This window comes from Anoplopoma fimbria, chromosome 8, assembly GCF_027596085.1.
Source record: "Anoplopoma fimbria isolate UVic2021 breed Golden Eagle Sablefish chromosome 8, Afim_UVic_2022, whole genome shotgun sequence".
Lineage (NCBI taxonomy): Eukaryota > Metazoa > Chordata > Actinopteri > Perciformes > Anoplopomatidae > Anoplopoma > Anoplopoma fimbria.
This window is the reverse complement of record NC_072456.1, coordinates 28,802,169-28,829,668: the sequence shown is the minus strand read 5'-3', so window position 1 is coordinate 28,829,668 and position 27,500 is coordinate 28,802,169. Positions and strand designations below refer to the sequence as shown.

The following is a 27,500-nucleotide window of genomic DNA, read 5'->3' as shown; positions in this document are numbered from 1 at the left end:
TGGTCAGCAGCCTCGGACCAGGTGATCCGATCCGGCAGGGCCTTCCGGGTCAGGTCGTTCAGGGGGCTGGTCAGCGTGGCAAACCCGGGTATAAATCGCTGGTAGTATCCCACCAGCCCTAGAAACGATTTCACCTGTTTCTTGGTGCGGGGTTCGGGCCAGTCCCTGATGGCGGCCACCTTACTCTCTTGGGGTCGGATGATCCCCCGTCCCACCTGGTACCCCAGGTACGCCGTCTCCTCCTGTCCGAGCCTGCACTTGGCCGGGTTGGCCGTGAGGCCCGCCTTCCGCAGCTCCCCTAGCACCGCCCTCAGCTGGCGGAGGTGGACATCCCAGCTGTGGCTATATACGATGATGTCGTCTATGTAGGCCGCCGCGTAGTCCTGGTGTGGCCTTAGGATCTGGTCCATCATGCGTTGGAAGGTGGCCGGCGCTCCATGTACTCCAAAGGGGAGGACGGTGTACTGGTAGAGCCCCCCTGGAGTTGAGAACGCCGTTTTCTCCCGGGCCACCCTGGTCAGCGGTACCTGCCAATATCCCTTGGTTAGGTCCAAGGTCGAAAGATACCGGGCTGGACCCAGGCGTTCGATCAGCTCGTCCACCCGGGGCATGGGGTAGGCGTCGAACTCGGACGCCTCATTCAGCCTCCGGAAGTCGTTGCAGAACCGGTAAGATCCATCCGGCTTTGGTACGAGGACCACCGGGCTGGACCAGGCACTGCGCGACTCTTCGATGACCCCGAGCTGTAGCATCCGGCGGACTTCGGCCTGGATGGCCTCTCTCCGGGCCTCCGGGATCCTGTAGGGTGGAACTCTCACCTTCACTCCCGGCGCCGTCCGGATGTCATGATGGGCGACTGTGGTCCTCCCCGGAAGTTTGGACAACACGTCCCGGTGCTGCATGACCAGGTCCTCCAAGTCTCGTTTTTGGGCTGGGCTGAGGTCCTTGCCCACCGGAACCTCCGGGATCTCTTGTCGGGCCGCCAGCGCCAGGGGGGCAGGGTCAGGGGGTTCCCTTCCCCCTCGCCACTGTTTCAGTATGTTGATGTGATAGACCTGGGTGGGCTTCCGCCTCCCCGGTTGTCTAACCCGGTAATTCACTTCTCCCACCCGTTCAACCACCTCGTAAGGTCCCTGCCACTTGGCCAGGAATTTGCACTCAGCCGTGGGGACCAGGACCAGGACCAGCTCCCCGGGATGGAGGGTTCGCAGCTGGGCTCCCCGGTTGTAGACCCTCGCTTGGACCTGCTGGGCTTGCCGGAGGTGTTCTCTGACGATGGGCCACACTCGGGCCATGCGGTCCTTCACCTGCTCTACGTGGTCCAGGGTGGTGCGGTGGGGTGACGGCTGGCTCTCCCATGCTTCCTTGGCGATGTCCAAGATGCCGCGGGGCCTCCGTCCGTACAGCAGCTCGAACGGTGAGAAACCGGTGGATGCCTGGGGCACCTCCCGGACTGCGAACAGCACATGGGGTAATAGCTGGTCCCAGTTCTTACCATCTATCGCCATGGCCTTCTTCAGCATCTGTTTTAATGTCCGGTTAAAGCGTTCCACCAAGCCATCGGTCTGGGGGTGGTAGACGGAGGTCCGGAGCTGCTTCACCTGCAGGAAACGGAGTAGTTCCTTCATTACCCGGGACATGAAGCATGAGCCTTGATCGGTTAACACCTCCTTGGCTATCCCCACCCGGCTAAAGAGGAGCATCAGCTCCCGGGCGACCGCCTTCGCGGTGGCTGCGCGCAGGGTAGGGCCTCGGGGTACCGGGTGGCGTAGTCCACCAGGACCAGGATATATCGATGACCCCGGCTGGTCTTGGGGAGGGGCCCCACAATGTCCATAGCTATCCGCTCGAAAGGGGTCTCTATTATGGGCATGGGAATAAGGGGGCTTCTGACTGTGGCCCTAGGCGCTACCCTCTGACACTCGGGGCACCCCAGACAATGGCGCTCCACGTCCCTTTTTACCCCCGGCCAATAAAACCTCGCGAGGACCCGCTCTCGGGTCTTGTCCATGCCCAAATGGGCTCCTAGGAGGTGGGTGTGGGCCATAAACAGCACCTTGCTCACGTACGCCCGGGGAACCACCAATTGTTCCCTTACTCCCTCCTCTCCTTCCACTACTCTATATAGCAGCCCCCTCCTCGTGCTAAAATGTGGGTGCAACGTGTGACTTACCGAGTCCCGGGCCTGACCGTCGTGGGCCACCACATGGCTCCAAGCGTGTTTCAGGGCCTCGTCTTGGAGCTGGGCGCTGGCGAACTGTCCTGGTCGGGCCGAGCCTACCTCCTTCTCCGGAAGGAAATCGGAAAACTCGGTGAGGGGGGAGCTCTCCGGGTCCTCCGGGGGGTTGGGTTGCTCGGACGCTGTGAGGGTGTCCGGGGTGCCGGGTTGGGGTCCCGGTGATCCGGGTTGGGAGGGTCCGTCTCCCTCGGACTCCTGGTCCTCTGCCGTCGATTCCCTGAGGGACGACGGGCGCCGTGTGACCCCGTACGCCTGCCGAGCTCTCCTCGCCCCCCGGCGGGGAGGTTCTCTCTTGTTCCGGAGTTCTCGCGTTGGGTCCCACAGCCGGTTAAATATTGGGCAGTCCCTCCCAATTAAGAGCGGAACCGGGAGGTGGGGTACAATCCCCGCCCGTGCTGTAAACACCCCCTGTGGTGTACGTACGACCACATGGCATGTCTTGTAGGTCCGTATATCCCCATGCACGCAGGCCACGTCCATGGGATCCCCCTCCCTCCCTCCCGCCAAGTCGGGGCGGAGGAGGGTGACCACGCTGCCGGTGTCCAATATGGCCTGCGTGTCTAGGTTCATCACCCTTGCCGGTATGGTCGGGCTCTGGGGCGCCGTCTGGGTCCAGCAGGTGGCCAGCATGCAGGGCCGGTCCCCCCAGTCCGCGTAGGCCGACGGCATTGGCACGTCCTGCTTTCCAGGGCAGTAGCGCGCTATATGGCCGGGCTGATCACACTCGTAACAGCGTCTCCGTTCGCGACTCTCCGGGGTTACGAGCGGTGGGACCGGTGCAGCTGCGGGAGCCCCGGTCGTGGGTCCCCGTCGGTCTCGGCGGGTCTCGGCGGGTCGTGGGGTGGTGTAGGTCCGGTTGCTCAGCCGCTGGGCCACCTGCCAATTCTCCAGCTGCCTGACCAGGTCATCTATGGTGTCGGGGTGGTGGTGGGCCAGTACCCGGCAGGCATCCGGCGGTAGCTGGCGTAAGGAGTGGTCTATGATTACCCTATCTATAGGGCTGGGTCCTTCTCTGGAGGTTAGCCATCTCTTCACCAACCGGCCGAGTTGTGCAATCTGGGTCCGCACCGCGCCCGGGCGTCGAAACGCCAGTCGTGGATACGTTGCGCGCGGGCCGCGAGGTTATGGCCGTAGTACGCCAGGATTGCCTGTTTGAGGGCGGGGTACCGCCTGGCGGCCTCCGCTGATAGATCTTGGCTCGCCTGCTGGGCAGGACCGGTGAGAAAGGGAGCCACGATGTGGGCCCACTGCTCTGCTGGCCAGTTCTCCCTCTGGGCGGTCCGCTCGAAGGTCTCGAGATACGCCTCCACGTCATCGTCGGGCCCGAGCTTGGTGAGTCGGCTGGTCGGGCGGCGGTCGGGCGTCCCGGACTGCGTGTTGTGTGAGCCGTACCACAGCTTCGCGGAGCAGGGCGAGGCTCTCCGCCGTCTCCCGCTGTGTAGCCGCAGCCGCCGCCGCGGCTCCATCCGGGTTCTGCATTTCCGGTCGGGTAGTTCGTCTTACCGGGGTTCGTAGTGGTTTCGTCTCTTGCCCGCGTCCTCCACCATATGTGGGATCCCGTTCCCCAGCGGGTCAGAATCCCGGAATAAATCTCGGAGTCACGATCAGGTGAAGCCTCACTCGGTATTTTAATGTTTCACAAAAACAGAATAACTGGGTCACACGACTTTAGGGTCTCCGTGAGCCTCTAAATGGCGCGCTGGGTCGGCGGTCCTCTCCCGGTCGCGGTCGCTCCTCTCCTGCTTCTTCTTCTCCTCTTCTTCTCTTCTTCTCTCTCTCTTCTCTCGTCTTCTTCTTCTTCTCTCTCTGGCGTCTTCTTCTTCTCCTCTCTTCCTTCCCGGTTGCTGTATGCCGGCTCCTTATATCGGGGCTTCCGGTTCCCGTCCTCTCCCCCGCCAGCTGTTTCCACTCTCGTTCATTAGCGCGCCCTCGGGGAGGCTCTTTGTCGCCGGCTGGTGGATGGCGGTGGTATGTGCCATCCAACACGAACCCTCGGGCCCGTCCGGGCCGAGGTTTAAGGGGCGGGATGCCACAAGGTACACATGTATAGTTTATGGTATAAATACACAGTTTATTAAAGGTACACATGTATAGTTTATGGTATAAATACACAGTTTATTAAAGGTACACATGTATAGTTTATGGTATAAATAAACAGTTTGTTAAAGGTACACATGTATAGTTTATGGTATAAATAAACAGTTTATTAAAGGTACACATGTATAGTTTATGGTATAAATACACAGTTTATTAAAGGTACACATGTATAGTTTATGGTATAAATAAACAGTTTGTTAAAGGTACACATGTATAGTTTATGGTATAAATAAACAGTTTATTAAAGGTACACATGTATAGTTTATGGTATAAATAAACAGTTTGTTAGTGTACAGAAGGATCATCGGAGCGTTCTGTGATAACGGCTTTAATGCAGTTTATCAAATGTAAAGTTGAGTAAATAATTTGTTTGTTTTAATAAAACTAATAACTGAATGATTAAATATTAATAAATAGTAACAGAATCTGAGGGTTTCAGAATTCAATAAATGTAAAGGGCATCTAAAATAATAATAATATAATAGGTAAATATTTTAAAAACTGTGAAGGTAATAAATGTGATCAGGTAGTTTGATCAGGATCACCATGGTAACCGCTTTAAAGAAACAGCCGGTCGTAACAGGTTTTGCACTCCACGGACCTTTGACGTGTACACATATACATAACACACTAAAGGAGAAAGCATAACAGGACCACTTTAAGGAATCATTGGTTTCTTTACCAAACCGTCGTCCTCTAGCTGCCTCAACAGAGATGATTCATGATGTTCAGCTATCCAGATTTATTTAAATCACTGAAGATGTTTTGTTCAACAGTCATCCAGTTTGTAATAAAGTCAAAGATTTATTTTGGCTTTAAATATGATTATTATTAATATATTTATAAATCATCTGTTGGTCCAGATCTCAGTGATATGTGATAGAATCATTGTGTTCTGGTTCACAAAGTGTTTTAATCTAAAAACAGAGTCAGTTGTTTGGTTCTGGACCCAGAACTGATCTGAGATCGGTTCCTAACCCGTCTGACTTTGTCTCTCACAGAGCGTCTGTACTTCGCCACTTTACGCAGCAAACCTAAAAGTACGGCCAACACTCACTACTTCTGCACCGACGACGAGTTCTTCTACGAAAAGTGAGTTCAGCTTGTTGGATCTGTGATGTGATCAATAATCAATATGTGGAATACTATTGTAATTATACAATAGACAGTCTTTGGTTTCTAACTGAGCTCTCTGTTTCAGTTTCTATGCAGACTTTGGTCCTCTGAATCTGGCCATGTTGTACCGATACTGCTGCAAACTCAACAAGAAGCTCAAGGTGAGTCTGATTCACTCTGTCACCTCTGATTCCCTCTGTCTCCTCTGATTCACTCTGTCACCTCTGATTCACTCTGTCACCTCTGATTCACTCTGTCTCCTCTGATTCACCCCGTCACCTCTGATTCACTCTGTCTCCTCTGATTCACTCTGTCACATCTGATTCACTCTGTCTCCTCTGATTCACTCTGTCACATCTGATTCACTCTGTCACCTCTGATTCACTCTGTCTCCTCTGATTCACTCTGTCACATCTGATTCACTCTGTCACCTCTGATTCACTCTGTCACCTCTGATTCACTCTGTCACCTCTGAGTCACTCTGTCTCCTCCTCTGATTCACTCTGTCACCTCTGATTCCCTCTGTCTCCTCCTCTGATTCACTCTGTCTCCTCCTCTGATTCACTCTGTCACCTCTGATTCCCTCTGTCTCCTCTGATTCACTCTGTCACCTCTGATTCACTCTGTCTCCTCTGATTCACTCTGTCACATCTGATTCACTCTGTCACCTCTGATTCCCTCTGTCTCCTCCTCTGATTCACTCTGTCTCCTCCTCTGATTCACTCTGTCACCTCTGATTCCCTCTGTCTCCTCTGATTCACTCTGTCACGTCTGATTCACTCTGTCACCTCTGATTCACTCTGTCACATCTGATTCACTCTGTCTCCTCTGATTCACTCTGTCTCCTCCTCTGATTCACTCTGTCACCTCTGATTCACTCTGTCTCCTCCTCTGATTCACTCTGTCTCCTCTGATTCACTCTGTCTCCTCCTCTGATTCACTCTGTCTCCTCTGATTCACTCTGTCACCTCTGATTCACTCTGTCACCTCTGATTCACTCTGTCACCTCTGATTCACTCTGTCTCCTCCTCTGATTCACTCTGTCACCTCTGATTCCCTCTGTCACCTCTGATTCACTCTGTCACATCTGATTCACTCTGTCTCCTCTGATTCACTCTGTCACCTCTGATTCACTCTGCAGTGTTTCCCCCACGTTCACACAGCAGCGGCGCGCCGCCGCTGCTGAATTTTCTCCGCCGCTGCAATAAAAATCCTTCTCCTAATTTTTTTTTTTTTTTTTTTTTTTTTACGTAGCTCCTTTTAGAAAATATACAGCGCGTAACGTCAATTGCGCAGCACGCGGCACATCGTCACGTAACCAACATCAAAGAAGAAAAATACATTCATTCTAGCAGTAGCGAGTGAAGCGGAAGATCGAAGAAAGAAGGAAAGAGAGACAGACAGAGAGAGAGAGAGAGAGACAGACAGAGAGAGAGAGAGACAGAGAGACAGAGAGAGAGAGACAGACAGAGAGAGAGACAGAGAGAGAGACAGAGAGAGAGAGAGACAGAGAGAGAGAGAGAGAGAAAGTAAGTTGCTAAAATGTGTCGCTTCATGACCACCAGTGTTAAAAACCCTCTGAGCCCAATCATTTTATTGTATCTATAAATCGCAACCTCCGTGCCGTTTTTCCTCTAGTATTGTGTGTGTGTGTGTGTGTGTGTGTGTGTGTGTCACCTGTGTGTGTGTGTGTGTGTGTGTGTGTTGTGTGTGTGTGTGTGTGTGTGTGTGTGTGTGTGTGTGTGTGTGTGTGTGTGTGTGTGTGTGTGTGTGTGTAGGTGTGTGCGTGTTGTCGCTCTTTTTGGGATCACCGGCTCCGATCTTGCGGCGATGTGAAAGGGGCACCATGCGGTGTGGTTGGTGTGGTCGGTTGGTGTGGTCGGTTGGTGTGGTTGGTGTGGTCGGTTGGTGTTATCCGCGTTATCCAACGCGTCGCGTTGGATAACGCGAGTACGCGCCAAACCTGACGCTTGATCATTGTGTGGTGGTTCAACGCGCCAACGCAGCTAGATGAGTCCATGTCCATGCAAGTGAACGGAGCGTTCCCTCTTCGTCATAACTATCAAACCAAACATCCTTCACATTCACCGGCGAACATTATGAAAGTAAAATGCACATTTCTCGCTAAAAATGTTTCCACATTTAATGGCGTAACTATGGTACTATTTCCACCCAGAATAAAGAAAGATGTCGGCAGTATGCTTCTGTCTTGTAGTGCTAAGGCTCACACTGATTGGTATTCAATTAGCTTTATTTTTTATGTGTGTGAGTCTGTGTTCTTTTCAAATTTTAGTTAGGTTTATAATTTAAAAAGATGTGTTTTGCCCATTGTTGCAGGAGATTTCATTTTTGAACAAAGTGTCTTATGTAAAAAACAGTTAGTGTTTAAGCATTAGGCAAAAATCTGTAAATAAATTGTGCAAATTATATTTGCATTTTTTGTTTAAATATTACTATACAAAAATATAAAAATCTGTAAATGAAGACACAAAAGGCAAAGTTACAACACCAATGATCCCATCACAGTAATACACAGGACTGTTTGAATAGGATTTAAGTGCATATTCTCCTCTCAAAGTGCACCAGATTCATGCATTCCAATGTAAAGGGTACTCTGATTTCGGCCGGGGGCATGCCCCTGGACCCCCTAGAGGGTTCGGGGGCCACTGCTCGTCACATCTCTGATTCACTCTGTCTCCTCCTCTGATTCACTCTGTCACTCTGTCTCCTCTGATTCAAAATCCTCCGTCACCTCTGAAACACTCTCTGTCCTCCTCTGATTCACTCTGTCTCCTCCTCTGATTCACTCTGTCACTCTGTCTCTGTCCTCCTCTGATTCACTCTCTGTCTCCTCTGATTCACTCTGTCACCTCTGATTCACTCTGTCTCCTCTGATTCACTCTGTCATTCACCTCTGATTCACTCTGTCACCTCTGATTCACTCTGTCTTCCTCTGATTCACCCTGTCACCTCTGATTCACTCTGTCACCTCTGATTCACTCTGTCACCTCTGATTCACTCTGTCACCTCTGATTCACTCTGTCTCCTCTGATTCACTCTGTCACTCTGTCACCTCTGATTCACTCTGTCACCTCTGATTCACTCTGTCACCTCTGATTCACTCTGTCACCTCTGATTCACTCTGTCTCCTCTGATTCACTCTGTCACCTCTGATTCACTCTGTCACCTCTGATTCACTCTGTCTCCTCTGATTCACTCTGTCACTCTGTCTCCTCTGATTCACCCCGTCACCTCACTCTGTCTCCTCTGATTCACTCTGTCACCTCTGATTCACTCTGTCTCCTCTGATTCACTCTGTCACCTCTGATTCACTCTGATTTCACTCTGATTCACTCTGTCTCCTCTGATTCACTCTGTCACCTCTGATTCACTCTGTCACCTCTGATTGTCACCTCTGATTCACTCTGTCACCTCTGATTCACTCTGTCTCCTCTGATTCACTCTGTCACCTCTGATTCACTCTGTCACCTCTGATTCACTCTGTCTCTCCTCTGATTCACTCTGTCACCTCTGATTCCTCTGATTCACTCTGTCTCCTCTGATTCACTCTGTCACCTCTGATTCACTCTGTCTCACTCTGTCCTCTGATTCTGTCTCCTCTGTCACCTCTGATTCACTCTGTCTCCTCTGATTCACTCTGTCACCTCTGATTCACTCTGTCTCCTCTGATTCACTCTGTCACCTCTGATTCACTCTGTCTCACCTCTGATTCACTCTGTCTCCTCCTCTGATTCACTCTGTCACCTCTGATTCACTCTGTCACCTCTGATTCACTCTGTCACCTCTGATTCACTCTGTCACCTCTGATTCACTCTGTCTCCTCTGATTCACTCTGTCACCTCTGATTCACTCTGATTCACTCTGTCACCTCTGATTCACTCTGTCACCTCTGATTCACTCTGTCTCCTCTGATTCACTCTGTCACCTCTGATTCACTCTGTCTCTGATTCACTCTCCTCTGATTCACTCTGTCACCTCTGATTCACTCTGTCTCCTCTGATTCACTCTGTCACCTCTGATTCACTCTGTCTCCTCTGATTCACTCTGTCACCTCTGATTCACTCTGTCTCCTCTGATTCTGATTCACTCTGTCACCTCTGATTCACTCTGTCACCTCTGATTCACTCTGTCACCTCTGATTCACTCTGTCACCTCTGATTCACTCTGTCACCTCTGATTCACTCCGTCACCTCTGATTCACTGTCACCTCTCATCACTCAGAATCAGACTATGGAAGGCTTCAGTGTTTGTTCTTGTTTGTTTCTGTTGCCATGGTGACGACATTCCTCTGGTGGCCTGTTGTCAGTCGTCATGGCGTCATGTAGATTCACACCCTGTGGTTTCTCTCTACCTATCCGTGTTGACTCTAAGCATCATGGGACATTAGAGTCAGTAAACCGGTCTGCAGACTGATGCTAACAACAAGCTAACTCTTTAGCTAAGTCAGGGGTCAGAGGTCATGGGTCAGAGATTCTGTTGGATTATTGATTATTTAAAACATAACATCACACCTGTGATGTGTGAGAGGTGGAACAATAAAGTTTATTCAAAGTGACAGTAACTTTATTAATAAACAGCAAAGGAACAAAATGTCTGACATATGTGTCATGATGACGGTTTAACAGCTGCGTGTTCTCCGTCACACGTCTGAGTTTATGTTCTGACAGATGTTTAGACCCCATGGTCCTCTGGAGGAACGTTTACTGATCAGTATTATTGATCCATTGTTAGACGGGTTGGCTGATACTACTGGTCATGTGACACCTCTTCGTCTTCTTCTTCTTCTCTGCAGTCGTTCACTCTGACCAGGAAGAGGATCGTTCACTACACCAGCTTCGACCAGAGGAAGAGATCCAACGCCGCCGTGCTGATTGGAGGATACGCGGTGAGTCATCAGCACGCTGAGCTCCTATTGGTCGAGGCTTTCATATATATGTGTGTGTGTGTGTGTGTGTGTGTGTGTGTGTGTGTGTGTGTGTGTGTGTGTGTGTGTGTGTGTGTGTGTGTGTGTGTGTGTGTGTGTGTGTGTGTGTGTGTGTGTGTGTGTGAATGTATATGTATGTATATATATGTATATATATGTATATATATGTATATCCACCCGGTCACAGCTTCTTCCTGTCCTGACCCCTCAGTGGAGGAATGAACTCCCCACTGACGTCAGGACAGCAGAGTCGCTGCCCATCTTTCGGCGCAGGCTGAAAACTCACCTCTTCAAGAAGCACTACCCTGAGCCTTCCTCGTAGCACTTATTGTATTCATATTCGTCTATTGCACTTACTGTATTCCAGTGTTTCCGCTAGAAGAAATTGGTGCCGGTCATATGACCGGGAAGGTTTAATTTTACCGGTCAAATTGGAAAAAATCGGTCGGATATAATGTCCGTGTTTATTGCACTTAAAAAATTGATAGGCAGGCTATATAAAGAATAATATCATCAAGGCATGTCGATTTATAGCCTGGTGTTTTTAATTAAAAGGTTGGCAGGTGACAGAACAATTAAACATTGCATTTTAAAGTGCAGACGAACAAAAATTATTTAGGTCTATAATGCAAGGCAAGGCATAAATAATAATAGCCTAAAACAATACAAAGTAGGCTACCTACAGTAAAACAAACTGGCGCGTAACATAAAATGCAGACTGTAATGAAAATAATTACGCTACAGTGTAACAAGAGACGGGAGTATTTTAAAGTGGATAAGAAACAGTGAATTGCCGGCCGCGATTTGAACTAGGCCTACAGCATAAAATAAATAAAATCGATATTTTACTTCTTTCGATATTTGGCAGCTGTGAAGCGTGCCGCTGCTGAATTAAAGTCAAATGTATCTAGTGTGTCTTTGCTGCTTGCAATGCGCATAAGCCTTGTGACTCTTCCTTCCCCAAGGCGGCTTCGCTGAGCAGTCTTTATGCGGTTCTGCAGGGAGAAGCCTCTCTCCGCTGGCACACTGGAGACGGGGATAACACAGGCTACCTTTGCCAGTTTGACCCATCTGGGAAGATTTCCGCGTAATCTCTTATGAGCATCTCGCAGGCCGATGAAAAATGCAAGCCCCCGTAACTGCGGAGGGCTGTCATCATTGGGATGGCATCTCGCTTCGCGCTTGCGGCATCGATGAATGTGGTGGCTGTGGCCGAATCGTCCTCGCTTGCAATTTCTTGGCCAAAATGACCCAGCATGGTTTGGATGGCTGGTTCAGCATACTCCCGAAGTGCTGAGGGAACGGAGGGACAATCAGTCTGTGCTTTTTATTTTTAGCCAATAAACAACTAACGTGACTGAATGTTCGTATAAAGCGCGCATGCTGTATGTGCGCAGGGTTGATGCGCGCATACAGCATGCGCGCTTTTTCTGTGGAGAACCAGCGCCTTGAATATTCCGCATAAAACGAAACCGGATAGTTTTCGAACGTTTCGGCTCCGCGTGGACGGGGCCTTATTTCCAATCGGTCATTCTGACCGGAGACATTTGGAATTTTCGGTCCTCCTCATTTTTTCCGGTCAAAGACCGGTAATTACCGGTCAACGGGAACTCTGCTGTATTCGTATCAGTTCGCTGCACTTATTGAATTCGTATTCGTTTACTGCACTTATCCTATTCGTAGTAGTTTGTAGCACTTATTATATTCGTATTAGTGTGTTGCAATTATTGTTTTTGTAGTAATCTGCCTCTGCACTATACTTTTGCTCTGGTTTATGCTTTAAGATGCTTGTTTAAGAAAGGAGATGCACTTATGACTTCTGGTGACTAGTAGTTCTCTTGAATACCTATGTTGAATACACTTCCTGTAAGTCGCTTTGGATAAAAGCATCTGCTACATGACTGTAATGTAATGTATATGAATGTATATATACAGTGGGTACGGAAAGTATTCAGACCCCTTTAAATTTTTCACCCTTTGTTTCATTGCAGCCATTTGCTAAAATCGAAAAAGTTCTTTTTTTTTCGCATTAATGTACACTCAGCAACCCATCTTGACAGAAAAAACCAGAAATGTAGAAATTTTTGCAAATTTATTAAAAAAGAAAAACTGAAATATCACATGGTCATAAGTATTCAGACCCTTTGCTCAGTATTGAGTAGAAGCACCCTTTTGAGCTAGTACAGCCATGAGTCTTCTTGGGAATGATGCAACAAGTTTCTCACACCTGGATTTGGGGATCCTCTGCCATTCTTCCTTGCAGATCCTCTCCAGTTCTGTCAGGTTGGATGGTGAACATTGGTGGACAGCCATTTTCAGGTCTCTCCAGAGATGCTCAATTGGGTTTAGGTCAGGGCTCTGGCTGGGCCAGTCAAGAATGGTCACAGACTTGTTCCGAAGCCACTCCTTTGTTATTTTAGCTGTGTGCTTCGGGTCATTGTCTTGTTGGAAGGTGAACCTTCGGCCCAGTCTGAGGTCCTGAGCACTCTGGAGGAGGTTTTCTTCCAGGATATCTCTGTACTTGGCCGCATTCATCTTTCCTTCAATTGCAACCAGTCGTCCTGTCCCTGCAGCTGAAAAACACCCCCATAGCATGATGCTGCCACCACCATGTTTCACTGTTGGGATTGTATTGGGCAGGTGATGAGCAGTGCCTGGTTTTCTCCACACATACCGCTTAGAATTAACGCCAAAAAAGTTCAATCTTGGTCTCATCAGACCAGAGAATCTTATTTCTCATAGTTTGGGAGTCCTCCATGTGTTTTTTGGCAAACTCTATGCGGGCTTTCATATGTCTTGCACTGAGGAGAGGCTTCCGTCGGGCCACTCTGCCATAAAGCCCCGACTGGTGGAGGGCTGCAGTGATAGTTGACTTTGTGGAACTTTCTCCCATCTCCCTACTGCATCTCTGGAGCTCAGCCACAGTGATCTTTGGGTTCTTCTTTACCTCTCTCACCAAGGCTCTTCTCCCACGATTGCTCAGTTTGGCTGGACGGCCAGGTCTAGGAAGAGTTCTGGTCATCCCATACTTCTTCCATTTAAGGATTATGGAGGCCACTGTGCTCTTAGGAACCTTGAGTGCTGCAGAAATTCTTTTGTAACCTTGGCCAGATCTGTGCCTTGCCACAATTCTGTCTCTGAGCTCCTTGGGCAGTTCCTTGGACCTCATGATTCTCATTTGTTCTGACATGCACTGTGAGCTGTAAGGTCTTATATAGACAGGTGTGTGCCTTTCCTAATCAAGTCCAATCAGTTTAATTAAACACAGCTGGACTCCAATGAAGGAGTAGAACCATCTCAAGGAGGATCAGAAGAAATGGACAGCATGTGAGTTAAATATGAGTGTCACAGCAAAGGGTCTGAATACTTATGACCATGTGATATTTCAGTTTTTCTTTTTTAATAAATTTGCAAAAAGTTCTACATTTCTGTTTTTTTCTGTCAAGATGGGTTGCTGAGTGTACATTAATGCGAAAAAAAATGAACTTTTTCGATTTTAGCAAATGGCTGCAATGAAACAAAGAGTGAAAAATTTAAAGGGGTCTGAATACTTTCCGTACCCACTGTATGTTATGTGTATATATATATATATGTGTATATATATATATATATATGTGTATATATGTATATGAATGTGTATATATATATGTGTGAATATATATTTGTGTATATATGTGTATATATATATGAATATATGTGTATATGTGTATATATATATGAATATATGTGTATATGTGTATATATATGAATATATGTATATATATGTGTGTATATGTATGTGTATGTGTGTGTGTATATATATATATATATGTATATGTGTGTATATATATATGAATATGTGTATATATATATGTATGGATATATATATATGGATGTATATATATGTGTGTGTATATATATATATATATATATGTGTGTGTATATATGTATATATATATATATATATATATATATGTATGTGTGTATATGTATATATATGTGTATGTATATATGTATGTGTGTATATATGTGTGTGTATGTATGTATATGTGTATGTGTATATATATATGTATACGTATATATACATACATACATACATACATACATACATACATACATACACATTCTCCTTCAATCAGAGGAGACATATATATATACAATCCTTTATTGCCGTGTTTTTATGTAAATCACCAGAATAACTGTTTTAGTTGGACTGAAGAGAGATGAACCAGGTGAAAAATCTAAATCTTGTTATATGAAACAGATGTCAAACTGCATCGTTTCAAACGAGGGAATAAATCACAAATAACACATGTTTGATATTGTTTCCTGATTGGGCGCTCCGTCTCACTCATCCTCACCAAAACTGCTTGAATCTAGAACGTGAACAAGACGCACGTGTTTCCTGTGTGCTGCGTTCAGGGGCGGCCGTAAGGATAGGACAGCCCGCCGCCTCAGAATAGTTACAGCCCATAATAACGTCCATCATAACGAGTCCTAATCTTTAAATAAGTTTTTAGGGTTTGTCCCACTCATGGAGACGGGGATGCTGCTCCGCTGTGTGCTTCAGAGGGAGGGGCTGGTGTTCATGTTCATGATTAGCCTAGCTTAGCATAAAGACTGTTAGCTCCGTGAAAATAATCCAGCTGAGTCCCTGTTTACCTGTGTGTCTGTCAGGTGGTCTACCTGAAGAAAACTCCAGAAGAAGCTTACAGGGCTCTGACGTCTGGTTCCAACGCCTCCTACCTGCCCTTCAGGTGAGTCCTACTGTAGTCCTACTGTAGTATGACTGTAGTCCCACTGTAGTATGACTGTAGTCCTACTGTAGTATGACTGTAGTCCCACTGTAGTATGACTGTAGTCCTACTGTAGTACGACTGTAGTACAACTGTAGTATGACTGTAGTCCTACTGTAGTACAACTGTAGTACGACTGTAGTCCCACTGTAGTCCTACTGTCGTACTTCTGTAGTAGGACTGTAGTACAGCTGTAGTACGACTGTAGTCCTATTGTTGTACGACTGTAGTACAGCTGTAGTACGACTGTAGTCCTACTGTAGTACAACTGTAGTACGACTGTAGTCCTATTGTTGTACGACTGTAGTCCTACTGTAGTACAACTGTAGTACGACTGTAGTCCTATTGTTGTACGACTGTAGTCCTACTGTCGTACTTCTGTAGTAGGACTGTAGTACAGCTGTAGTACGACTGTAGTCCTACTGTCGTACGACTGAAGTAAGACTGTAGTACAGCTGTCGTAAGACTGTAGTCCGACTGCAGTAAGACTGTAGTACTACTACTGCTGCTGGACGTCTGATACTGCTCCAGTCTGCAGGGAGTCTTTGTTTCCAGTAGGGGGAGGTTTTTTGGGGGGGCGGGGCTCCACGCTGATTATCAGCTGGCGCTTTGTCAGAAGTTCAAACTTAGTAACTTTTACTTTAAATATGGTGCCGTCTTCAGCGTGGTGAGACCAGGAAGTTGTACTAGAAAGATGAAGAGAGGAAGAAGCTGGTGTCTCTGATCAGCTGAACAGGACGAATAAAGTTGTTTTGAAGCTTCACTGGTCGTCTGGTGGAGAGACGGAGGAGGATAAAGGGCCTGTTGTCTCTCCTCTGGTTATGTAACAGCAGACTGTTGGATGGATTAAACACGAGGAGGCCACGCCCACTTAGTGACACACAACAGTGAGGCGTTCACTGACCGTCAGACTGACTAATGTCTGATCCCTCTCTCTCCACTTTGTAGTGTGTGGAGAAGAAGCTATGAAACAGACTGAGACTAAAGATCAACGTGGATCAAAGGAACTCAGACTCCATCATTAGTTTACCACATGAAGCTGCTTGTTACGTTAATGACTATCAGATTTATTGATATATCAGAGTCCCTTTGATAACTCAGAATCAATACATCTGATTGACCGATAAGAACGTAAATGTTTTGAGAGTAAACGTTGAACTTCAGTCTCAGACTGGAACAGTTAGTCCATCCATGGAAATGGAACTGTAACTGTTTATTGATTAAAATATCTCCAGTAAACATGGAGAGCTTCTCCTCCGTCATGTGACTCCATGAAGATATATTTGAACATCGCACATCACCCAGGTGTGTGTGTGTGTGTGTGTGTGTGTGTGTGTGTGTGTGTGTGTGTGTGTGTGTGTGTGTGTGTGTGTGTGTGTGTGTGTGTGTGTGTGTGTGTGTGTGTGTGTGTGTGTGTGTGATGTGTGTGTGTGTGTGTGAGATCATGAAGTGTAACTGGTTCAGCAGGTTCATCAATACAGTTGATCAGAATATTGATCATATGATATCAGCTGTGTATTGATCTGCTGGTCTCTGTGTCTCTTCAGAGACGCTTCCTTTGGGAATTGCACCTTCAACCTCACAGTGCTCGACTGTCTGCAGGGCATCAGGAAGGTGAGTTGTGATTGGCTGGCTGGAAGCCGACATCATCACCAGTCTCCTGAGTGTCACACGGTGTGTTTGTGTTTCAGGCTCTGCAGCACGGCTTCTTTGACTTTGAGACGTTTGACGTGGACGAATACGAACACTACGAGGTGAACGATCACAGTACTGATCAGCTGGTACTACCGGTACTATCGGTACTACCCGTACTACTTGTGTTACCGGTACTATCGGTACTACCCGTACTACTTGTGTTACCGGTACTATCGGTACTACCCGTACTACTTGTGTTACCGGTACTATCGGTACTACCCGTACTACTTGTGTTACCGGTACTATCGGTACTACTTGTGTTACCAGTACTACCTGTACTACTTAGTGGGACTTGAACCTGCGTCTTTGTGTTTGCAGCGGGTTGAGAACGGAGATCTGAACTGGATCGTCCCGGGGAAGTTTCTGGCTTTCAGCGGACCTCATCCTAAAACTAAGATAGAGAACGGTGAAATGATTATTATTGTTATTTATATTATTATTATTGTTATTTACATTATTGTTATTGTTATTTATATTATTTATATTATTATTGTTATTTATAATATTGTTATTTGTATTATTGTTATTGATATTGTTATTTATATTATTATTGTTATTATTTTATATTATTGTTATTATTTTTATATTCTTGTTATTTATATTATTATTTATATTATTATTGTTGTTTATATTGCTATTTATATTATTATTCTTGTTATTTATAGTGTTGTTATTTATATTATTATTTTTGTTTATATTATTGTTATTTATATTATTGTTATTTATATTATTATTATTGTTATTTATATTATTATTATTGTTATTTATATTATTCTTATTTATATTATTATTGTTATTTATATTATTATTATTGTTATTTATATTATTCTTATTTATATTATTATTGTTATTTATATTGTTATTATTGTTGTTTTAATTATTAATGTCATTATTATTATTATTGTCCTTGTTATTATTGTCCTTATTATTAATTTCATTATTATTGTTATTTACATTATTATTATTGTTATTAATATTCATATTATTATTATTATTATGATACACTTCCATATGATTTTTCTTGATGAAGTGGGCGTGTTCAAGCTGACCTGTCATGTTGCTGTGTGGATGCTCCGCCCCCTACAGGTTACCCTCTGCATGCCCCCGAGGCGTATTTCCCGTACTTCAGGAAACACAATGTGACCACTGTCGTGCGTCTGAACAAGAAGATCTACGACTCCAACCGCTTCACGGACGCCGGCTTCCACCACCACGACCTCTTCTTCTTAGATGGCAGCACGCCCAGTGACATCATCACACGCCGCTTCCTGCACATCTGTGAGAGCACGGACGGCGCCGTAGCTGTCCACTGCAAGGGTGAGGACGTCCTGTCCTGAACTACCACTTCCTGTCCTGAACTACCACTTCCTGTCCTGAACTACCACTTCCTGTCCTGAACTACCACTTCCTGTCCTGAACTACCACTTCCTACCACTTCCTGTCCTGAACTACCACTTCCTGTCCTGTCCTGAACTACAACTTCCTGTCCTGAACTACAGCTTCCTGTCCTGTCCTGAACTACAGCTTCCTGTCCTGTCCTGAACTACAACTTCCTTTTCCATCCTGTAGTATAAATACTGTCCTGTAGTATAAATAGTATCCTGTAGTATAAATACTGTCCTGTAGTATAAATAGTATCCTGTAGTATAAATGGTATCCTGTGGTATAAATGGTATCCTGTAGTATAAATACTGTCCTGTAGTATAAAATGTAGTATAAATATCCTGTAGTATAAATATAGTATAAATGGTATCCTGTAGTATAAATACTGTCCTGTAGTATAAATGGTATCCTGTAGTATAAATACTGTCCTGTAGTATAAATAGTATCCTGTAGTATAAATGGTATCCTGTAGTATAAATACTGTCCTGTAGTATAAATGGTATCCTGTAGTATAAATACTGTCCTGTAGTATGGTATCCTGTAGTATAAATGGTATCCTGTGGTATAAATGGTATCCTGTAGTATAAATACTGTCCTGTAGTATAAATGGTATCCTGTAGTATAAATACTGTCCTGTAGTATAAATGGTATCCTGTAGTATAAATACTGTCCTGTAGTATAAATGGTATCCTGTAGTATAAATACTGTCCTGTAGTATAAATGGTATCCTGTAGTATAAATACTGTCCTGTAGTATAAATAGTATCCTGTAGTATAAATGGTATCCTGTGGTATAAATGGTATCCTGTAGTATAAATGGTATCCTGTAGTATAAATACTGTCCTGTAGTATAAATGGTATCCTGTAGTATAAATAGTATCCTGTAGTATAAATACTGTCCTGTAGTATATTTCCTCCAGCAGAGGACGGTGTGGTACCTCAGACTCTCAGCTCAGAGTTTGTGTGTCCCAACATTCACAGTATTTTCAGTATTTGCAGTGTTTGCAGTACTTGCAGTACTTGCAGTACCAGTACTCCATGTCTCTGCTATGTTGGTTCATCAGAGCTCACTGGGACATTTAAACATATTAAATATTAGTCATATTATGTACATTTAATATTCACATAAGATGAACAGATGTTTGTGATGTTGAACTCACATGACTCTGTGACACCGACTGTCTCTGTCAGCTGGTCTGGGCAGGACGGGCTCTCTGATTGGCTGTTACCTGTTGAAACACTACCGCTTCACGGCCGCTGAGGCCATCGCCTGGATCCGGGTGTGCAGACCGGGCTCTGTGATTGGACCGCAGCAGAACTTCCTGGAGGAGTGAGTCCCTGATTAGTTGTCTCAGTTTTAGGGTCAGGGTTACCTGCCTGCATGGGTTACCGTGGTAACGACTTGGCAACGCCAGAGACGCAGCTCTCCAACACGGAAACGTTTGTCCTCGAAGTGATCAATCGATCCTGAACGACTGGAGGAGGCTGGTCTTCACAGCAGAATAGTTAATATTATTCATATTATTAATAGTAATAGTAATATCATTAATATCATTACTATCATGAATATCGTTAATATTAATAATATGGTTAATAATATTATTGTTATTATTAATAATACTATTATTAATATTATGATTAATATTCATATTATTAATATTATGATTAATATTCATATTATTAATATTATGATTAATATTCATATTATTAATATTATGATTAATATTCATATTATTAATATTTCTCTTCCACACTTGTCATCTGATCGGAGCGTCCGGACTGAGACACATCTGTAGAAAGAGAACTAATTCCAGATGTGGTATATAACATGAAGTCTGAACAGACCGAGGTGACAAATCAATGATTGGTTGATTAGGAACTTTATTGGTGATCCATTGACACCAATTGATCGACTCATTGATTACTAGACTTCCTGTTCATTAATCAATAAGTGAGAGAGAAGGAGTGGACAAACTTTCAGTGAACAATAATACGTCATCAATGTCAGCTGATCAAATAGTTTTCATTATTTTGTGTTAAAACTTTATTGATCTTCTGTATTTTAAGATGATCATCAACACTTTTCACTATTATACAATACTGTTCTTATACTGCAGTACACTGTTTAATAATACAGTAGTACTGACTCTGTGTGTTTGTTTTTACAGAAAGCAGGCAGCGCTCTGGTTGCTAGGCGACAGCCAGCGTTCCCAGAAGGCCAAGCTGGAGGAGAGAGCGGTGTCTCACCTCATCACTACTATGGACGACCTCTCATTAAACTCCACCCACAACAGCAACAGTCTGCACGAGGTCAGAAAAACAAACGCATAAATCTATGTCTATCTATCCATCCATCCATCCATCCATCCATCTATCTACACATATACATACATACACACACACTCAGCTGAAACATGTCAGTGGTCTGAAACATGTCAGTGGTCTGAAACATGTCAGTGGTCTCATGGTGTGTCTGTTTTGTCCTCCAGACTGAGATGGTGGACAGCGGACCGGTTCTGACTCAGGGAGACAAACTGAGAGCCTTAAAGAGCCGGCGTCCCCCCCGACCCGCCACCACAGGATCTCTCAGGTACCAAGACCAGGTCCAGAACCTCATGTGTATCTTCTGTATTAGCAAACAGAAGGAGCTGCCTATCGTTTTACCGACCTGCTTTAGCTGAAGCCACGCCCACTTCAGCATGGCGAAGCCTGGACGGCTGCGTTGCCATGGATACAAGAGTTTGTTGAGTTGTGGGTTTAAAGTGACATGTTTTCTTTCAGAGTGGAGGAGATGAAGATTCACAGCAGGTCAGCCTCTCAGCCGCTCAGGTAACTCCTGTTCTTTGCTCCTGTGATTGGTTGAGAAGAGGAGGAGACTGATTGGCTTAAGATCATTTCCTGTTACAAAGCAACTGAGCAGCGTCTCAAAACAAACATATATTAATGTAACAACATCCAAATATGTTTTTGATAACCTTTTAAAATCCCTTTAAATACATTTATTTAAAACAAGAACTATTTGTGTGTACATCAGAAATTTATTTTATCGAATCCTATTGTGGATTTTATATGCAAAATAACTATTTCATTAATCAATAATATTGAGATTTGTCTGACCTCAAAACTCCAGGAAACATCATCCAAGATGTTCTCTTGTTCTCTGTCTCTGTGTTTATTATAAAAAAGATGAAAGACAAAGTGATTCATCAAGAAATGAGTTGTCAAATATACATTATATTATATATATCAAATATATCTATATTTTTAATAAGTAAAAAATGTTAGTTTCAGCCTTTAAAAGAGTTACTTTTTTTTTTTACTGATAATAAACAGTAATCAATACATGTATTGATCATAATATGTGTCATTGTTTTAGATGGTCAATGGGTGGTGGTCAGGGCCCTTCCTCCCCCCTCAAGTCCTCCAAGTTCCCAGCATCCTCTGCTTCAGCTGCTGCCAAGAGGATCGGAAGAAGTCCGTCATCAACGGCCTCCAACATCAGGAGGTCAGTGTTACCCCTCACATCCTGACTCACCCTCCTCTTCATCACCAGCTCCTGTAGTATCTCTTAGTTCTTTTACACAGACTGTACTACCTGTTAGTATGTTTGTATTAATATCCATAAAGGGGCTTTGACACTGTTGCATGTCAGCTCACTGCCGCCGGTCACGTTAATGAGGTTGTCAGGTTGGTTGTCAGGCTGTTGTCAGGCTGGTCGTCGTGGTGGTTGTAAGGATGGTAGGCGAAATACGCCTCATGCAAAAATTTGCGTGACGCTCTGTTGCGAAAGCCAATCAGCGTTGAGATTCTCCTCCTGTCATGTAAGCAAAGTCCAGCACCGCCCGATCCGAGCTCCGTTCACAAAACACAATACATTTATTGTAATTAAATCAGAGTAAAATTGTTTACTTTCGGTTCATACAGCTGTAGTAAACCAGCTGACGGGTGGCTTGCTGGATTCAGTGAATACGTCTCGGTGAAATCCACCGAGCGCCTCCGGATGATGTTATGAACCAGACAAGACGGTGTTTAGTTTCCCTGGATATCTGGGACTGTCCCAACAAGTATAAAGCAGATATAGTAGTTATTTCTTCCGTGGTTGATGGCGGAAATAAATAGCTGAGTTGAGGACAGTTTCCATGGAGATAAGCCCCTCCCCCTCTCCAGCAAGTCTAGCGAATAAACACAAACGGAACTGCGAGTAAACTGACGAGAGGACGCGAATATTCGCTTCGCTTTTGGTGTGAATGCGGCATAATGACTAATATATATAAACAGCAGTGTGATGGCAATTTGAAGTACAACTCCATGTAAGGTGATGTGTAACCTTAGGAATGTATGTGTAGGATAACTCCTTATTAGGTGATGGTTTTATAGACAGACCTTTATTGGTTCCTGAACGCTGTTGTTTATGCCTATAGGGCCGATTGTTTACATCTCGGAGAGGTGGCCTCAGTTGACCTCACTATTGTGTGTGTTGTTATTGTTTATGTTGTGTGTGTTGTTGTGTGTGTGTTGTTGTTGTTGTTGTTGTTATTGTTGTGTGTGTATGTTGTGTGCATGTTGTTGTGTGTGTTGTGGTGTATGTTGTTGTTGTGTATGTTGTTGTGTATGTTGATGTTGTGTATGTTATTGTGTGTGTATGTTGGTTGTGTGTGTGTTGTTGTGTTGTTGTTGTGTGTGTTGTTGTGTGTGTTGTTGTTGTGTGTGTTGTTGTGTATGTTGTTGTTGTGTGTGTTGTGTGTGTATGTTGTTGTTGTGTGTGTGTATGTTGTTGTTGTTGTTGTGTATGTTGTTGTTGTGTATGTTGTTGTTGTGTGTGTATGTTGTTGTTGTTGTTGTGTATGTTGGTGTGTATTACATTACATTACAGTCATTTAGCTTTTATCCAAAGCGACTTACAGTCAGTAGTATATTACATATCATTCACACACTGATGACAGGCTACCATGCAAGGTGCCACCATCAGACCAACCACCAACCTTCTGATTGGAGAACTACCTTGCTCTCCACTACGCCACAGCCGCCCATGTGTATATTGGTGTGTATGTTGGTGTGTATGTTGTTGGTGTGTATGTTGTGTATATTAGTCATGTGTGACCTCTTCCCCCCCCTCAGCTCCCGGTTGGCCAGCTCTCTCACTGATCTTTACGCTGTGGACACTGAGGACAGAATCACTCCGTACTCTCTTCCTCCCCCCTCCTCCCCCTCTCCTCTGGCCCCGCCCCCTCTGTGTCGCTATGGTAACGGCCCTCGCAGCGCACAGCACGAGGTCAACAACAACAGCGGTCCGTACGGGGGTTCTGCGGCGCCCAGCAGCAGGCCGTGCCCTCAGGACTTCAGCCCCTACAGGGGCCCGGGGCCCTACAGCGCCCTGAAGGGCCCATCAGGACGCTACCTGAGCCGCTCCATACCTGTAAGTCCTCTGACACAGCAGCAGCTCAGCCCCGCCCCTCTCTGCTGATTGGTTCTCTCTGTTCTGACATCACTAACACACTGGATGCAGCTGATACAGGTGTGAGTCATGTGTTCTATGGGGACAGTCACATGACCAGGTGTGAGTCATGTGTTCTATGGGGACAGAGTCACATGACCAGGTGTGAATCATGTGTTCTATGGGGACAGTCACATGACCAGGTGTGAATCATGTGTTCTATGGGGACAGAGTCACATGACCAGGTGTGAATCATGTGTTCTATGGGGACAGAGTCACATGACCAGGTGTGAATCATGTGTTCTATGGGGACAGTCATGTGACCAGGTGTGAGTCATGTGTTCTATGGGGACAGAGTCACATGACCAGGTGTGAGTCATGTGTTCTATGGGGACAGAGTCACATGACCAGGTGTGAATCATGTGTTCTATGGGGACAGAGTCACATGACCAGGTGTGAGTCATGTGTTCTATGGGGACAGTCACATGACCAGGTGTGAGTCATGTGTTCTATGGGGACAGTCACATGACCAGGTGTGAATCATGTGTTCTATGGGGACAGTCATGTGACCAGGTGTGAGTCATGTGTTCTATGGGGACAGAGTCACATGACCAGGTGTGAGTCATGTGTTCTATGGGGACAGAGTCACATGACCAGGTGTGAGTCATGTGTTCTATGGGGACAGAGTCACATGACCAGGTGTGAGTCATGTGTTCTATGGGGACAGTCACATGACCAGGTGTGAGTCATGTGTTCTATGGGGACAGTCACATGACCAGGTGTGAGTCATGTGTTCTATGGGGACAGTCACATGACCAGGTGTGAGTCATGTGTTCTATGGGGACAGTCATGTGACCAGGTGTGAGTCATGTGTTCTATGGGGACAGAGTCACATGACCAGGTGTGAGTCATGTGTTCTATGGGGACAGAGTCACATGACCAGGTGATCATGTGTTCTATGGGGACAGTCACATGACCAGGTGTGAGTCATGTGTTCTATGGGGACAGTCACATGACCAGGTGTGAGTCATGTGTTCTATGGGGACAGTCACATGACCAGGTGTGAGTCATGTGTTCTATGGGGACAGAGTCACATGACCAGGTGTGAATCATGTGTTCTATGGGGACAGTCACGTGACCAGGTGTGAGTCATGTGTTCTATGGGGACAGTCATGTGACCAGGTGTGAGTCATGTGTTCTATGGGGACAGTCACATGACCAGGTGTGAGTCATGTGTTCTATGGGGACAGTCACATGACCAGGTGTGAATCATGTGTTCTATGGGGACAGTCATGTGACCAGGTGTGAGTCATGTGTTCTATGGGGACAGAGTCACATGACCAGGTGTGAGTCATGTGTTCTATGGGGACAGTCACATGACCAGGTGTGAGTCATGTGTTCTATGGGGACAGAGTCACATGACCAGGTGTGAGTCATGTGTTCTATGGGGACAGAGTCACATGACCAGGTGTGAGTCATGTGTTCTATGGGGACAGAGTCACATGACCAGGTGTGAGTCATGTGTTCTATGGGGACAGAGTCACATGACCAGGTGTGAGTCATGTGTTCTATGGGGACAGAGTCACATGACCAGGTGTGAGTCATGTGTTCTATGGGGACAGTCACATGACCAGGTGTGAGTCATGTGTTCTATGGGGACAGAGTCACATGACCAGGTGTGAGTCATGTGTTCTATGGGGATTCTATGGGGACAGAGTCACATGACCAGGTGTGAGTCATGTGTTCTATGGGGACAGTAGGTTCGTTGGAGACAAGTCAGTCCTGATCAGAATCGATCGCCGCACAATGCATGCTGGGTAGATTTGTGTCCGACTTGATCCCGACTTGCTCTGACGTCATGAACGCGTGGGAACGATGACCTCAGAGAGGAGGCGGCTGCAGGTTTTAGAGCCGACTGCATGGCCCAGTGCATGATGGGAAACGCCTGCTGCCTCCTGATCAGAGAGCTGATTGGCTGTTAGCTTAGACAACAAACACCACGTTTTGTAGAAAATTCTTATTTTCTGTGTAAATGTAAGATTCGACGCTAGATTGTTGACTAGTGGACTCACGTTGTGCATGATGTGGCTGATAATAATAATAATAATAATATTATTATTATTATTATTATTATAATTATTATCATAATAAATAAGGTTATTTATTTTGTATCTGTGAATAAAGATATTTATTGAGAAAGCCTAATTCCAACTTGTTGTCACCATGTTTTCACTCAGAGAACTGGAATGTGTGAAGTCCACAGATTTAACGATGTGAAGCATCAGAAACCTTTAAAGGAGAGAACGATGTCACTGATGGACATCCATAGAACCCAAACGTAGTCTATAAACTACAGGTAGCCTACAAATGTAACGAACAGGATGGAAACATTTCAATGACTTCCTGTGTTTTCATTGAAGGCTGAACACTGTTCCACTTGATCACAGTTTTTTTTTTCAACGCCCCATGCTGCTGCTGCTGCTCTCGTCCACTTTAGAGGCGCAGTCAACTCCAACGAACCTAGTCACATGACCAGGTGTGAATCATGTGTTCTATGGGGACAGTCACATGACCAGGTGTGAATCATGTGTTCTATGGGGACAGAGTCACATGACCAGGTGTGAGTCATGTGTTCTATGGGGACAGAGTCACATGACCAGGTGTGAGTCATGTGTTCTATGGGGACAGAGTCACATGACCAGGTGTGAGTCATGTGTTCTATGGGGACAGAGTCACATGACCAGGTGTGAGTCATGTGTTCTATGGGGACAGAGTCACATGACCAGGTGTGAGTCATGTGTTCTATGGGGACAGAGTCACATGACCAGGTGTGAGTCATGTGTTCTATGGGGACAGAGTCACATGACCAGGTGTGAGTCATGTGTTCTATGGGGACAGAGTCACATGACCAGGTGTGAGTCATGTGTTCTATGGGGACAGAGTCACATGACCAGGTGTGAGTCATGTGTTCTATGGGGACAGAGTCACATGACCAGGTGTGAGTCATGTGTTCTATGGGGACAGAGTCACATGACCAGGTGTGAGTCATGTGTTCTATGGGGACAGAGTCACATGACCAGGTGTGAGTCATGTGTTCTATGGAACCCGAGTAAATACAAAATGCAGTTTTTAAATGATGATTTCATTTATTAAGGGAGAAAAGCTATCCAAACCTACCTGGCCCTATGTGAAAAAGTAATTTACCCCCCTTGATAAATCATGAATGAACTGTGATTAACCACATTATTTGGAAAGCTCAGTTGAGTTTCACTAGCCACACCCAGGCCTGATTACTGCCAGACCTGTTGAATCAAGAAATCACTTAAATAGAACCTGTCTGACAAAGTGAAGGAGGCTAAACGATCTCAATAAGCAACGCATCATGCCGCAATCTAAAGACCTGGAACAGTGGTGAAGCTTCCCAGGAGTGGCCGGCCGACCAAAATGACTCCATGAGCCCATCGACGACTCATCCAGGAGGTCATAAAGACCCCAGAACAACATCTAAAGAGCTGCAGGCCTCACTGGCCTCAGGTAAGGTCAGTGTTCATGATTCAACAATAAGAAAGAGACCGGGCAAAAATGGCATCCATGGGAGAGTTCCAAGGCGAACGCCACTGCCGACCAAAGAACACAAAGGCTCGTCTCACATTTGCCAAAAAACATCTTGATGATCCCCAAGACTTTTGTGGACTGACCAGACAAAAGTTGAACTTTTTGAAGGTGTGCGTCCCGTTACATCTGGCGTAAAACTAACCCAGCATTTCATAAAACCAACATCCTACCAACAGTCAAACATGGTGCTGGTAGTGTGATG

The 27,500-nt window shown here is 45.5% G+C and overlaps 1 protein-coding gene across 2 annotated transcripts in view; it reads left to right on the top strand.

Annotated features, from left to right (window-relative positions):
- Positions 1 to 27,500, top strand: part of cdc14ab (cell division cycle 14Ab) — a 37,384-nt gene that overhangs the window by 4,162 nt on the left and 5,722 nt on the right. The window contains exons 2-15 of one of the 2 annotated variants that reach the window (XM_054602736.1): positions 5,338 to 5,428; positions 5,538 to 5,613; positions 10,266 to 10,358; positions 15,054 to 15,133; positions 16,720 to 16,786; positions 16,864 to 16,926; positions 17,186 to 17,273; positions 17,954 to 18,184; positions 19,441 to 19,579; positions 20,418 to 20,559; positions 20,739 to 20,839; positions 21,031 to 21,078; positions 21,626 to 21,754; positions 23,368 to 23,665. In XM_054602736.1, the coding sequence (XP_054458711.1) occupies positions 5,338 to 5,428; positions 5,538 to 5,613; positions 10,266 to 10,358; positions 15,054 to 15,133; positions 16,720 to 16,786; positions 16,864 to 16,926; positions 17,186 to 17,273; positions 17,954 to 18,184; positions 19,441 to 19,579; positions 20,418 to 20,559; positions 20,739 to 20,839; positions 21,031 to 21,078; positions 21,626 to 21,754; positions 23,368 to 23,665 (1,646 nt within the window). The remainder of the gene's footprint in view (positions 1 to 5,337; positions 5,429 to 5,537; positions 5,614 to 10,265; positions 10,359 to 15,053; positions 15,134 to 16,719; positions 16,787 to 16,863; positions 16,927 to 17,185; positions 17,274 to 17,953; positions 18,185 to 19,440; positions 19,580 to 20,417; positions 20,560 to 20,738; positions 20,840 to 21,030; positions 21,079 to 21,625; positions 21,755 to 23,367; positions 23,666 to 27,500) is intronic. The other variant, XM_054602737.1, reaches the window with a different exon arrangement.